We start from the raw sequence: 14,023 nt of genomic DNA, 5'->3' as shown, positions 1-14,023 counted from the left end.
ATAGCATTTACGACTAACGCACATATACATGAGGGGTCAAGACATAGTTCTTATTATTTTCTCCACGGATTCAGCCACCAGAACAAATCTAGGCGCATTGCTAGTCTTACTCTGTGACTACGAAGAAAACGAATCACGTTTATAGAGTTAAAAGAAGTACGTGTTATAGCGTATAAAAATCTTCAGCAAAAATACAAATTTCATAAGAAATATATGGAAGAGAAATTTAGGTCACAACAGTTTGGACGCGGTCAGCAAGCCTTGATACAAGATATAGCTCAAAAACCAGTAATTCCAGCTTGTTTTAGTCAAAAATTTAAAATGAAAGAAGAAATTTTAGAACAAAAAATGAGAGTCCGTATCTCATTAAGTATGTCAAGCACAAAAATGAAGAGAAGTTGGATACGTTTGACATCTGGAGGTTAATCAGATTATATTTTAAGAAAAGACATAGGAACATTCTAAATACATTTTTGATTTCATTGCAGAATGCATTCTTATACAGCACTGATTTTTCTGACAACTTTCGTAACACACACTTATTCTATTTCTCCAAAACTAACAATGGAGAAATTGGGAATAGCTATTTCTGAGAATTCAATTGCCGTACATCCGACTGAAGACATTTACACAACATTGAAAATACACATAAATTTTCTTCAGGCAATTCCTATAATTTGGAAATGTCCAGGACTTCGAAATATTCAGGAAGGCATTCGACCAAACGAATTGTTTGGACAAAATATAGTTAATACCATTATTGTGCTTTCAATTTCAAAATGACAAGGCATTTTGCATTTCAGCAAATCTGAATAAACGTTCTGTTTTTTTTTTTAGATTAATTTATATAGGTTTTTCGACTTATAACTTAATTCAACAACAAAAACTTTCGCATTCAATCAGAGAATTAGAGAAATATGATCAACTTTTCACTGCAGAATTCAAAGAACTCAAATCCCGTTTCAATCAGGAAATAAAAATAATCAACGATGTAGTTGTTACAGTAAAACATGTATTTGCTAAATTTAGAAGTCAATTAGATTACATATTTTGTAGAATTAGTTCACTCGAAAAAGACCTCCTGTCTAATTTCTTGTTGCATTCAGCGCAACAACGTATTTTAGAAATGATTTCAAACGTCATGGCAAACGTATTCACTTTTCATATACTGAATAATGGTCAGGAAAGTTAGTTTATCTAAGAACACGATATTTTGAAAACAACACTTTACATTAATGATTTGGGAATTTTCTATAAATTATGAAATATGCATCTAATAAGGTTTGATTTAGAATCCAATAATGTCGACTTATTATTGAAATACCGATCATTTATTCTCATAGTGTATCTAAAATGTATGAGGTGAAATCTCTAGGATTTTTGAGAAAAATATATCGTTATGATTTACCAACAACAGTTTACATGGCAGATTACAAATTTCATAATTTAGCTAAAAACTCCTGTGAATGGAGATCGTTTTTTAATTTTTGTCACACAACCACGATTACCATAACATGACAGTCGGAATGTTTAAAAGACATTACTTTTAGTAATACCTTAAAAGGCTGTACGCTACTTTCGGTAAAATATAGAGCAAACTTAATTTTTTGGATACACAAATGCAGGCATTCGGTATTCTTTACATCTTCCAGGCGTTAGAACTATAAGATCTCCAAATAACCTTTCAGAATGTAAACCTTTAGGATTTGGAAAAAATTGGTCATACTTCGCCGAGTATGCTGATTTTGATAGTATTTTTGACACTATCATTTCGTAAATTGGTAAAAGTAGAGAATGACAAAATAGATTTAGTGCGAAATTGGACACTATTCCACTTAAATTTGACGAATCCTACTTATGTACTGGATAAGCTAGGTGATGGTTTGTTAAATCTTACACTCACGGCATCACAAACCTCAAATTCGAATATTACGTTTACTATTGTTCCCATTTTAATATTGCTAATACTTATTATAGTGGGTTCTATTGTTACATATATCAAGGTAGTAAAATTAAATAAATACAACTTCCGACGCGAAAACTAGGACAGAAATGGTTTTAAGTGGAGAACGAAATCAAAACTTGATACTTTGTTTTATCCGAGCGAATTCGATATTTTTTCTCATTCATTCTGGTATGATATTTTTAACTGCGAGCAAGTCCGCAGAATAACAACGAAAGACTTCTAAGGAAGAGGGAAATGCCTTTCTTTTAGGTACCATGAAAAATATAAAGGTAATATGAACCCGGTTTAAGTAAGAAATACTGTTATCTTCAGTATAGTGGCGATCTTGGTTTTAAAAAAAAATAATCCTTTCTCCACAGTGATACCATGTACATTTCATGTAACAATGAATTTAATAATTTCTTAGCTCGTCTGTATCCATCTTTCTGTTCGACCCTCAATATTCAACTTAAAGAAGTTCACAAGTTTTTGTCGTGTATGCGATTCGTCTATTTTAAATTACAAGTTTCACTTTCGTACGAGTAATATTGATATAGATAGAGGAAGTTGCAAGTATTTATATAATTTCGTTACTTTTCTCGTTTAATTCTTTCAACTTACATTCGAGACCAGTTAACATTTCATGTGGTACAAACACCGCGATTCAAAAGATCAGCATATGTGTTGCCACATACTGTTGGAAATTTCATAGATATGGATAAATGAATCGACTCAAAAAATTAAAATGGTTTTCCTTATCAATTTGGTTCGTAAGGTTCTTTCCTTTGCATAAAGTCACTTAAAAAGCGACTATAGGTAAGCCTAATTTTACTAGTGAACTGTTGCTTATTTATGCTATTCTACCTTCTTATACGTTTTTCTAAATTCCTTTCCGGAATGGAGTTGGGTATTTTGTTATTTTTTGACTTACTCTTCATAGCATTATTATATTCCCACTCCAACATTCCCATTTACAACAAACATCGCTTAACCAGTATGGATTAAGAAAGAAGACAAACGAAAATCTTTGGATCTATCAACAAACGCAAATGATAAAACGTTTCCACCCTATCTGACATTCCAACCCTTGACCTACACTTACTCTTTTTGACTAAATCCCTTTCCATACTTTTCGCATGCATGTTGTTTTCCCAATGTATGTATTAGCATGTGTGTTGTCAAATATGATTTTGAAGTGAATCCGTTTCCACAAATTTGGGATGCGCTTGGTTTCTCATATGCAAGTAATAAACATGTGTTGTCAAAATCTGATTTATATGTAAATCCCTGCCACACCTTTCGCATGTGTGTGACGTTCCTCCCTTATGTATCAACACGTTAATTCTCAACCTTGATTTCTGAGTAAATCCTCTTCCACTGATTTCGCATGATTGTGATTTCTCCCCCGTATGTATCAAGTTGTGTGTTGTCAAATTTGATTTTTGAGCAAATCAATTTTAACACTCCTTGTTATATGTAGCTATTCTCGTGTATGTATTAACATGTGAATTCCCAAACTTGTCTTCGCAGAAAACCCCTTTACACACTTTTCGCATGAGTGCGGCTTTTGCCTTCATGTTTGAATATGTGTGATACCAAATCTGATTTATTTGTAAACCCCTTTCCACACTTTTCGCATCTATGTGGTTTTGCACCTGTATGTATGAACATGTGTCTCCTCAAATTGGCCATCTTAGAAAATTGTCTACCACAACTTTCGCATGTGTGTGTCCTTTCTCCTGTATGTATTAACATGTGAACTCTCAAACATGATCTCTGAGTAAAGCCCATTTTACACGTATCGCATGTAAATGGTTTTTCACCTGTATGAATGAACATGTGTGTTTTCAAATTTGATTTCAAGGGAAACCCCCTTCCACACTTTTCGCATCTGTATGGCTTTTCCCGTGTATGTATTAACATGTGAATTTTCAAACTTGACTTTGCAGTAAACCCCTTACCACACGTTTCACATGAGTACGGTCTTTCGCCTTTATGTTTGAATAGGTGTGATACCAAATCTGACTTATTTGTAAATCCCTTTCCACACTTTTCGCATCTATGCGGTTTTGCACCTGTATGTATGAACATGTGTCTCCTCAAATTGTCCATCTTAGAAAATTGTTTACCACAACTTTCGCATGTGAGTGCCCTTTCACCAGTATGTATTAACTTGTGAATTTTCAAACGTGATTTCAGCCTAAACACCTCGCCACACCATTCGCATGTATATGGTTTTGCATCTATATGGATGAACATATGTGTTGTCAAATTTGATCTTGTAGTAAATTTCTTACCACACTGTTCACATGTCAGAGGTTTTTCTCCTGTATGTGTCATTATGTGAATTCTTAAACTTGATTTCTGTGTAAATCCCATTCCACACTTTTCGCATGTATACGATCTTGCACCTGTATGTATGAGCATGTGAGTTGTCAAATTTGATTTTTGTGTAAATCTTTTTCCACATTTTTCGCATTTATGTGACTTTTCTTGTGTGTGCATTAACATGTGAACTCTCAAATGTGACTTTTTAGTAAACACCTTTCCACATTTGTCACAAGTGTACGGTGTTTTGCCAGCATGTATGAATATGTGTGATACCAAATCTGATTTCTCAGCAAATCCCTCACCAAATTTTACGCATGTATGAGATTTTTCACCAGTTTGTATTAAGAAGTGTCTTGCCAAATTTGAACTTTGACTAAATTCCTTTCCACAATCCGGGGACGTGTATCGTTGTCCACCTGTATGTATTAACACATGCCTTGCCACATCTGATGGAGTTAATTCTTTGGAAGTCTTTTTGCAAATATGAGATCTCTCATTTGAATGGGAATTTATCTCCTTTCCTGTAATAAAAATATTCACGTTTCTCGAAGCAGTACTTTTGTTGAATCTGTAACAAAAATCGTGATAAATAATATCAAATTCCAAAGAAATACAAACGCTTGCATGTAAAAATACGGCAACAATGGAAATACCTTTCTTTCATATTATGATTGCTTTTGCATCTTAAATATGAGGCGTTCCCAGGCATTCATAACTATATTAAGTAAAAATGAACTCAATAAAACTGAAATCTGATATTATAGTTCTATTTCATTAAATCTTGTACAAATATGGAACGCGCAAAATCGAGATGTTTCGATATCATTCATAATCACCTAAGAAAGGAATGTTCTATACGATCTCAGAACATAATCCCAAGTGCATAACAAGGTATACTACGGAACAAACACTCATTGTTACAGATGGAAATGCAGGCACGAATGCACTGAAGCTGATTATGCATTACATCATAATTTTTATGGTAAAAAAATTAGTAATTGCTTCTTGCTGAAAATCTAACTGTATGAGAAAGAAATTGAAGGAAATTTTTGGGCTAAAGAGGGGTACTTGAGTTACATTGTGTTTTGCTATAGACAGTGGGACGCTCATCACAGCAAGAATATTAAAACGTTTATTTTATTAGTTTTCCCAACCAATTTTAGTGAAAAGGACATGAGTTGGAAAAAGTGAAACGAGTCTCATCATCAGTCTTAACTTAAAGACGCAAAAATTAAGTTTGTCTTTATATGATTGTGTGCGTAAAAGAATAATTCTTTGTTGGAAAAGTCACTGAAAAACTCTTTAAACTTAAGTTCCCATTAGAACGAAAATAAGAGAGTCACCCCAGTTGCCTAAGTGACATCTAAATTAATTTTTAATTGGACAATTTTTGGTTATTATCCAATAGTGGACAATGTTATATTCAATGAGTTGTTGCTAGTCATGTGACCACGGGTGACAAGAGAACCGCAAATCAGTCGGACAACGGACATCGAAACCCCCAACACGGATGGGAACTCGGACAGAGAGCTCGAAGAAGCAGTTATCCGGCAATAGGACCAGTGTACAAAATTCAAGCCAACCCTTTCTACGTAACACCGGAAGGATTGTTTCACGGACTTCTCATAGCACTGGAGGACGATAAGTTCTGCCACAAATCGCGATACGGAAGAAAATTGTAAGTAGCTATAAAATTGCACTCTCTATAACAGACGAAGAATCCAGTGTTCGGATCGCCAGAAGAGCGTCGTTTGAAAAATACTAGTGCAACAATAATTTAATATGTTCACTTAGCACGCTAGCTAATAAATTGCTTACGCACAACTCATTTTTAACAAGCCACTTACATATAAATAAATGTGCACAACCTATTGTTAATGTAAAAGAGAAAAAGAGAAGTAGTTAGTTGAAATTCTCAAAAGTTAACATCTGATATTACATTTTAACGGCCGTATATTGTGTAAGGATTGTCAATATTATTCTTTTCTTATGTAGTGTTCTTACATACTTTGAAGGTTATTAAGTTGTGATAATCAAAGTGTAACTTTAAATGTAGTAACAATCTTAAAGTGAAAATATGAAGAGTTAAACGTAATCACTATTTGAAAAATCATTTTGTTTTTAAATTCAATTCCTTCATTAACGCGAGGGTGTAGGTTACGGGATGTGCTTCGCATCCAATATTGAAGTAGTGAGTTATTCCTCGCAATATGTAGGAATAGGAGAAAAGAAAAAAACATATAATTAGACCAATTTTGATACTTTGATAGCTCGTGCGTAACCGACCACTCCCGAGTTTAAATAAGAATTGACAGACATGATATGCGTCCTAGTGGGGGAGATGAGTGGGAACTTTACATTTTTCGATACCTCTCGGCTGTGAGTGCAAGTATAGAGAGACGTGATCTCCAACACTAGCGATAACATATTTAATTGGTGCACGAAACCCGCGATCATAGTAAAATATTTTACTTAATCGGTGTCGTAACACCGACGAGAAAATTAACTAGTCAACATTTAAATAGTCCTCGTATAATTGCTCATTTTCTTAATAGGCTGCATACTATCCGCGTAAACGCGAAAATTTGTTCCAGTTTAATACCGGCTTTGAAAAAAAAAGAAGAAAGAAAGTAAGTAAATGTAGGTCAATGCGTACGATGATTTGTGCATTACAATTGTAGAGTGCATGTTTATTATTGTATTTATATGTGTGTATTAGAGGTATTAGTTGCAATTCAGAGAATCTTTAGATACTTTTAGACATATTATTGGCCTATAAAGGAGACAGTCAATAGATATAAGCAGACAAAATGTCAGACCCCGCAGAGTTTAAGGAAATGCTCACTGCATTGCTTGAGGAATATCAGAAAACGTCCGAAAAATTAGAAAGTATGTTTCAGACCAATACTACTTTAAGGAAAGTCATGGACAGTAAATTTGAAAAATTAGACAGAAATTCTAAAGAAAACATTAATGAATGACGGGAAGAAATGGGCAGTAAATTTAATGAAAGTATTACCAGCTTAAGAGAAAAATTTTAAAGTAAATTACAGCAAGTTAGTAAAGATGTTCTGCATACTACTAATTCTGTCGTGACTATTACATTTCACATACAGGCCAAAGAGGAGATAATAGAGGAAAATAGAGAAGAATGTAAGAGAAATTTAGAGTTCGCGAAGGAAGAGATTGAGGATGGTAGGGTCGAAATTACACACGATCGCGAAGAAAATCAAGAGAGACTAAAATCAAAATGGACTAAAAGATAGACAAGCTGTGTTTGAATTTAGTGTTAACTAACACCCAAAGCAAACCGAAAATCAGATTTTCGATTGTCAGGCAACACTAAACGCACAAAATATGCACAAACGGGAGACTATGTCAGGTTTAGGTGAACAGTGTTGAAAAGTAAGCGATATTCAGAATGACATTGTCGAAATTAAAAATGTAGCTTTACAAAATACCACCAATAACACAGTTAACTACATAATTTGATAGGTTAGAGAAACATACGTCACAATCTGTTCAAAACATTATACACCTAGTACGAGACATTCCAGTACGATCAGGTGTTAAGTGAGAGGGGGATCAGGAAGTCAGAAGTATGGTCTTTAATTTGGAGCAAGAAATAGGTAACTTACAAAACAACATTAGCCAGATGTGTGATCAAAAGATTAATCAAAATTCTAGTACTTTCACGTAGGAAGTCAACGATTGTAGCAAACAAGATGATAGAAGTGAAGGTTACGACTCTGGTCATTCTTAAACTAGATTAAAGAGTAGCCAGTTTTTCATTAAAACGCGGAAAACCTTTCTACGCACCACAGTACAATATTCGTGATTTGTCTACATACAGCGGAATGGCAGGTAACGAAACAGCTCGCTCGTATTTGCGTAATCTCCAACATGAACTAGATTTATTAAACGTGTATGAAAGATCATTTTTGGCGGTTCTCCCTAGCTTATTACAGAACCCGTGTTTGGAGTGGTTCAGAACGCGCCAGCACTTCTTTACAACTTTCACACAGTTCAGTAATGCTTTGGTCGATGCATTTGAATCGGAAGCTTTTGTATTAAGTAGGCTGACCTTTCTTAGAAATACATCATTTGATGCTCAAGTACATAGTTCAGTTCTAGAGTTTGCGACCACACAATACCGCGCGTTGAGTGATTTGAACCTGGAAAGCTCACCCGCGAAGATACTAGCAGCATCGTGCCTACACTCTCGTATAAGTATAGGGAAATGTTGGCGTTTTATCCGTGCACTGATTTTGTGCAGTTTATTGCTAGTGTCAAGCGTCTTGAATCTTTAAGGCGCGAAAGAAATAATTACGATAACCGAAACAAACCGTACCAGCCTGTCAGAGTTCAGTATAGTACGTCAGCCAGAGGTAAGCCTCGCAATAACAATTTACAAGAAAACAGTAATTCGAACCAAGTTAACAATGGGAAAAATAACTGAGAGAATTTCATGGGCAAAATCCAGGCAGCCAACGAACATTCAGACAATCGTCCAAGGCAACAACGTAATGATAATAATAACAATTCGGCAAACCGGAACGATTGGCGGAGAGGAAATATTAGTAGTAGCGGAAGGAGAAATTTTAGGTCACATCCACGTAACAAACGCCAGAATTGGCGAGGAAGTACGTTCGAACGAGACGGAAGGCACACTTCTAACCGAAGTCAGCAGGGAAACTAAATTCCGATGTGCACGAATTAGTCGCGTCCATCGAATGTAGTTCTTTTGGAAATTCCAAAATTTCATAGTGATAGAAATTATACTTTTGTTTCGGATGATACCGTCGATAGCGACGAAAGGAGTGACGTGGAGGAAGATCGTGAAGAAAAAGAATTTGTTACCGTATATGATCGAGATTATCCCGCGTATATAGGGACTAAACTAAATGACATCCCAGTTAAAATGATACTCGATACGGGAGCTGATGTCTTATTAATTTCGTACGAATTTCGGAAAAAAATCACTCAAGATATCACCGCACCCAGGTTACAATCAACTGATGATGTTCTCTTAGTAAATTATAGTGGTCGTTTTAAACGAAAGTGTAAGAGCAAAACAATAGTCCCAGTTAAGATTGACACGTTAACGTCTTTGGTTGAACTGTATGTTGTCCAAGACTTCAACGAACGATTCATTCATGGTGTGAATGCACTGTCACAGTTACAAAGCATTATTGATTTCATTAAGGGACATTTTCTTTACATCATAAGAATGTTAGCGTCATCGTATCTTTACTTCCTGTTCCTTCCTGCAGTCCACTTCAGATCACTGAACAAACAGATAGTGGTGACGTTACAGAACACCAACACGTAATCGCGTAGGAATTAGCGAACTAGACGTTTTTCTGATTACAGTATGCCAGAGACGAACAAATTATTTCTGCAGTTCAGAAAGGTGACGACCTCAATCAGCATCAGCGAAATCAGCTGTTAGACTTATTGTTTCCATATCGGGAAATATTTACTAATTACCCAGGGAAATGCAAAGGTTTTTTTTATATAAAGCAGAAATTAATATAACTCACCCGTTACTAAGAAAACTATATTCCACCCCATATAAGGCCATTCCATTTGTTCGAGACAAACTTCAAAAATTATTAGTTGCACATTCTAAAACCGAGTCAAAGAATACATAGTAATCCGATATTGGTGGTACCGAAAAAGAATAACCAATTTTACTTCTGCATCGATATACGTATGGCAAATACACTCCGCATTACGTCAGATTAAACCCGAATGAATTGAGGATTTAATTGCGAAAATGCAAGGGACAAAGTTTACCACAGTCCTTGATTTACAACAGTTCTCTACAAACCGAGCTACATCCTGGTTCTGAACCGTATCTTGCTTTTAATTTTGAAGGTTTATGTTATCAGTACCAACGAGTGGCGTTTGGGTACCGTAACGGATCATCTGCATTGAACGCAATGATAGCATAGGTTTTGGGACCAGAATTACACAGCAAAATTATCCGATATGTAGAGGATCATTTGGTAATGACGAGTAATTTTGAGGAACACTTGGAATTGTTAGAAGAAACTTTTGGAAAATTTAAGAACATGGTAAGAACATGGCACTCTGAACATTAACAAGTGTCTGTTTTGTGCCAAAGAAGTTCCATTCCTAGCGTACTTAGTTAGCAAAGAAGGGATACGTAATATGAACGTAGTATAACATCTGTCTGAGAATTGCCTAAACCCACTAATATTAAAACTTTAAATTCAGTGCTAGGATTATTTTCGTGGTCTAGGTAGTTCGTACCGGACTTTGCTATGAAAGAGCCCCTTTGTATAATTTATTGAAGGGGAAAAAGGAATGAGAGTAGGACGAACAATTCGAAACAGCTTTCAATCAAATAAAGCAGGATATTTGTAATAACATTATGCTAACTAATCCGGATTTCACGAAACACTTTTACGTCCAATCGGATGCCGCGCAATGTGGATTGCAAAGTGTTCCATGGCAAAAACACGGTGATGAGAAACGTATAATACAGTGTATTAGTAGAACGTTAACGCCTACAGAACAGAGATACTCTACTACTGAAGCCGAATGTCTTGGAGTCAATTTTTGCGATAAAAGTGGAAATCAATCTTGTTAGGCAATCACGTGATTATCGCACTAACCATCACGCTCTATTTACTTAGATCGGGTAAAACCCTGCAACAGTAGGTTACTCAGATAGGCCGTTAAATTACAGGAGCTGGACTATCAAGTACAATTCATACCATGCTCCGAGAATACTTTAAGTGACACCTTAAGTAGGCTATTCCCCACCCGCGAAAACCGGCTGCTGATAGTCCACACCTTTCAGGCATTACAGGAAGAAATCATGAACGTTACACCAGAAAGATTTGCCTCGCTTCAATGTGAATATCCCGATTACATTAACGTAATTAACGTTTTGGAAGGTAGGGTAGATGAAGCTGAGTTTAAAAATGATAGGTCGTAGAAAAAGTTCTATAAGTTAGACAACAATATCTTGTTAGAGATTTTTACCAACCAGACCAGTGGAAGATTTGTGTTCACCCAACACCCATACACAACATATTGATTGCACACCACACGGATATTCACCATCGAGGTGTTGAACGAACGTTGTCTATAATCTCTAAAGCATTCCATTGGAAAGGTTTAAGAACATCTGTTCAGAATTTCATTCGTGATTTTATTGTACAGCGTATGAAACCTGACCAACATCCACCTACCAAATTAATGGATACTATCTCTGTAAACGCAAGACAATATGCAATTAGCATAGATTTGTTAGGAAGTTATCCCACGGGCAAACTGAGAAAAGGTTAGCCTTAGTAATAATGGATCTTTATACACGTTATTGTACGGCGTTTGAATTAAGTACTTCAACGGTGAGAGCTGTAGTCAGGTGTTTAGAAAAATTCTATTTCCCATGCTGGGATTAGTTCGTGTCATTATCACTGACAATGCTCCCATATTCCACTCGAAAGAGCTTTTGAAAGCCGAGAAAACGTATAATGTAATTGTACGTCACACTATCCCATACCACCCTATGGCGTCACTGGTAGAAAATGTCAACAAAAATTTAGTACAGACACTTAGGACGTTGTGCTCTTCGTCACATAAAGAATGAGCAGAATATTTAACCCAAGCAGTACTTTTACAAATATTCTATTTCTCAGTCTTGGTGTCTCACCTGCCAGTCTGCATTTGAATATTAATTCGTCAAGGCCTATATTCACTCATTTTGGCATAAACGTTCAAAAAGTAATCACGTCGGAAGATTCTATGGACTGGAGTAATAAAGTCGTTATGGCTGATTTCGTAGTAGAAAAAGGAAAATCGCAGCCCTTAATAAAAAGTGGAATCAAGCCCAGCAAGGAAAAAGAACTGGTTCAAAGGGAGATTTAGTGTTTGTTCGACAACGAAATGTGAACAGTCTCTCATCAAAAATGAAATCCCAAAATTCTTTTGAGATTTTTCGCGCGCCGTGCGTTTACACTTCTGTTACCGAAAACAACCGTGCAGTTGCATTATGGAACCCTTTGAATGGTCAGAGTATGGAATAGGGTAAGAATTTGGAATCCCACCACAAAGACCTACAACACTTGGGTTATTATGGCTAGGAAATATTTGCATGAACAGCAGATAGCTAAACTCGAAAATATTGCTTATCAACGATAGACACATGAAATATCATTGCCTCTGTTCTACCCAGAAGTAGAAATTGCCAACCAACCATAAAAACTTACAGTACAGAGGGGCAAGAAAACAGAGAACAGTACAGAAACGCTAATAAAACAGGCTCGCGTTAAAGTACAACATTATGATCGTTTGGAATACTTTCTACAGAAATTAGGAGATTTGTATATTACACACCATTTCAGAAATTCCACGGAATGGTCTGACGAGTGTCTCAAAGTAATAATGACGAATTTCTCCAGTGGATTACAGTTACTCCATTGAAAAATCCCCACCAATCCGTTTGATTAGGGACTTCTATTACAGCATATCCAAGAAGACTCTCCGGCAGCCCTATCCCAAATCACAACATGAGGTACGTAAACAATGTATATGTTTAATTAAAATTTATTTCAGGATTACCCAGGACTGAGGATGTTTGGAAGGAGGAAAGGATCTAGGAGAAACAAATAAAAGTAACAAAAAGGTAAAAGTGGTTTAAATTAGATCGAGGAGTTTTTCAAATTTGAAATTTTATGGCCCCTTGACCCATTTTGGTTACAACCATGATTCTTCTAAATATGTGGACCTAACCACACTTTTGTAGTTTTCAATTTCTTGTATGTTTACTGCTTTTATTTCAGGAGAAAGAAGCAGAAGGATACCTGAATGAAAATTAAACCCACAACATCAGGTGTAGTTTTATTATTAGAATATTTAAATGTGTAAATTTTAAAATCCTTCAATAACCTTATTTGAAGTTGTTTTAGGAACCTTAGAGATTATATGCTATATGCATATATATATATATATATATATATATATATATATATATATATATATATATATGTGTGTGTGTGTGTGTGTCTGATGTTCATAAATATATTGTTTGTTTTGATCAAGTCAGAAAATAGAAAAAGTAGCATTAAAAATCTCTGTTAATAATGTTGCTTTAGCAATTTATGAATCTGTTCGATATGTTAAAAGTATTTGAGAACAAAGTGCTGAGACGCATATTCGGACCCAAGAGGAACGGGAATGGGGAATGGCGGAAACCTCATAACGAGGAAATACATAATTTATATGGTTTACCCAACATTGTTAGGGTCGTCAAGTCTAGGAGGCTTAGGTGGGCGGGTCATGTACCTAGAATGGAAGAAAGTAGAAACGCTTTCAAAGTCTTGACTGGATGACCAATCGGAAAACGACCATTAGGAAGACCAAGGCGCAGATGGGAGGACAATATTAAGATGGATCTCGCAGAGATTGGAATACAAGGTAGAAACTGGATGCAGTTAGCTAAGGATAGAAGTTAGTGGAGAGCTTTTGTGAACGCGGCATTGAACCTCCGGGTTCCATAGGCTATAGACTTAGTTAGTTAGTTAGTTAGTTCGATATGTTAAAATTAAATTTCAATAATGAGAGAAAATTTTCACAGTACTTACAAAAAATATTATGGTTCCGCATTTTGATTTTTTTTTCGAATCATGACGTTTTGTATTTGATATCAATATTTTTCCGATGAGATATTACAAAATTATATGCAAGTAAATGTAAATATAATGTAGTATG

At 35.5% G+C, this 14,023-nt stretch overlaps 1 protein-coding gene across 1 annotated transcript in view; it reads right to left on the bottom strand.

Annotated features, from left to right (window-relative positions):
- Positions 1 to 3,353: 3,353 nt before the first annotated feature.
- The window catches only part of LOC145683536 (uncharacterized), a 29,876-nt gene continuing 19,206 nt past the window's right edge, over positions 3,354 to 14,023 (bottom strand). The window contains exon 2 of the mRNA XM_081754883.1: positions 3,354 to 4,844. Within this exon, the coding sequence (XP_081611009.1) occupies positions 3,485 to 4,844 (1,360 nt within the window). The 3' untranslated portion in view covers positions 3,354 to 3,484. The remainder of the gene's footprint in view (positions 4,845 to 14,023) is intronic.

Source organism: Thermobia domestica, chromosome 1 (assembly GCF_964235325.1).
Source record: "Thermobia domestica chromosome 1, izTheDome1.hap1.1, whole genome shotgun sequence".
Classification (NCBI taxonomy): domain Eukaryota; kingdom Metazoa; phylum Arthropoda; class Insecta; order Zygentoma; family Lepismatidae; genus Thermobia; species Thermobia domestica.
This window is presented reverse-complemented; position numbering and strand designations above follow the sequence as displayed.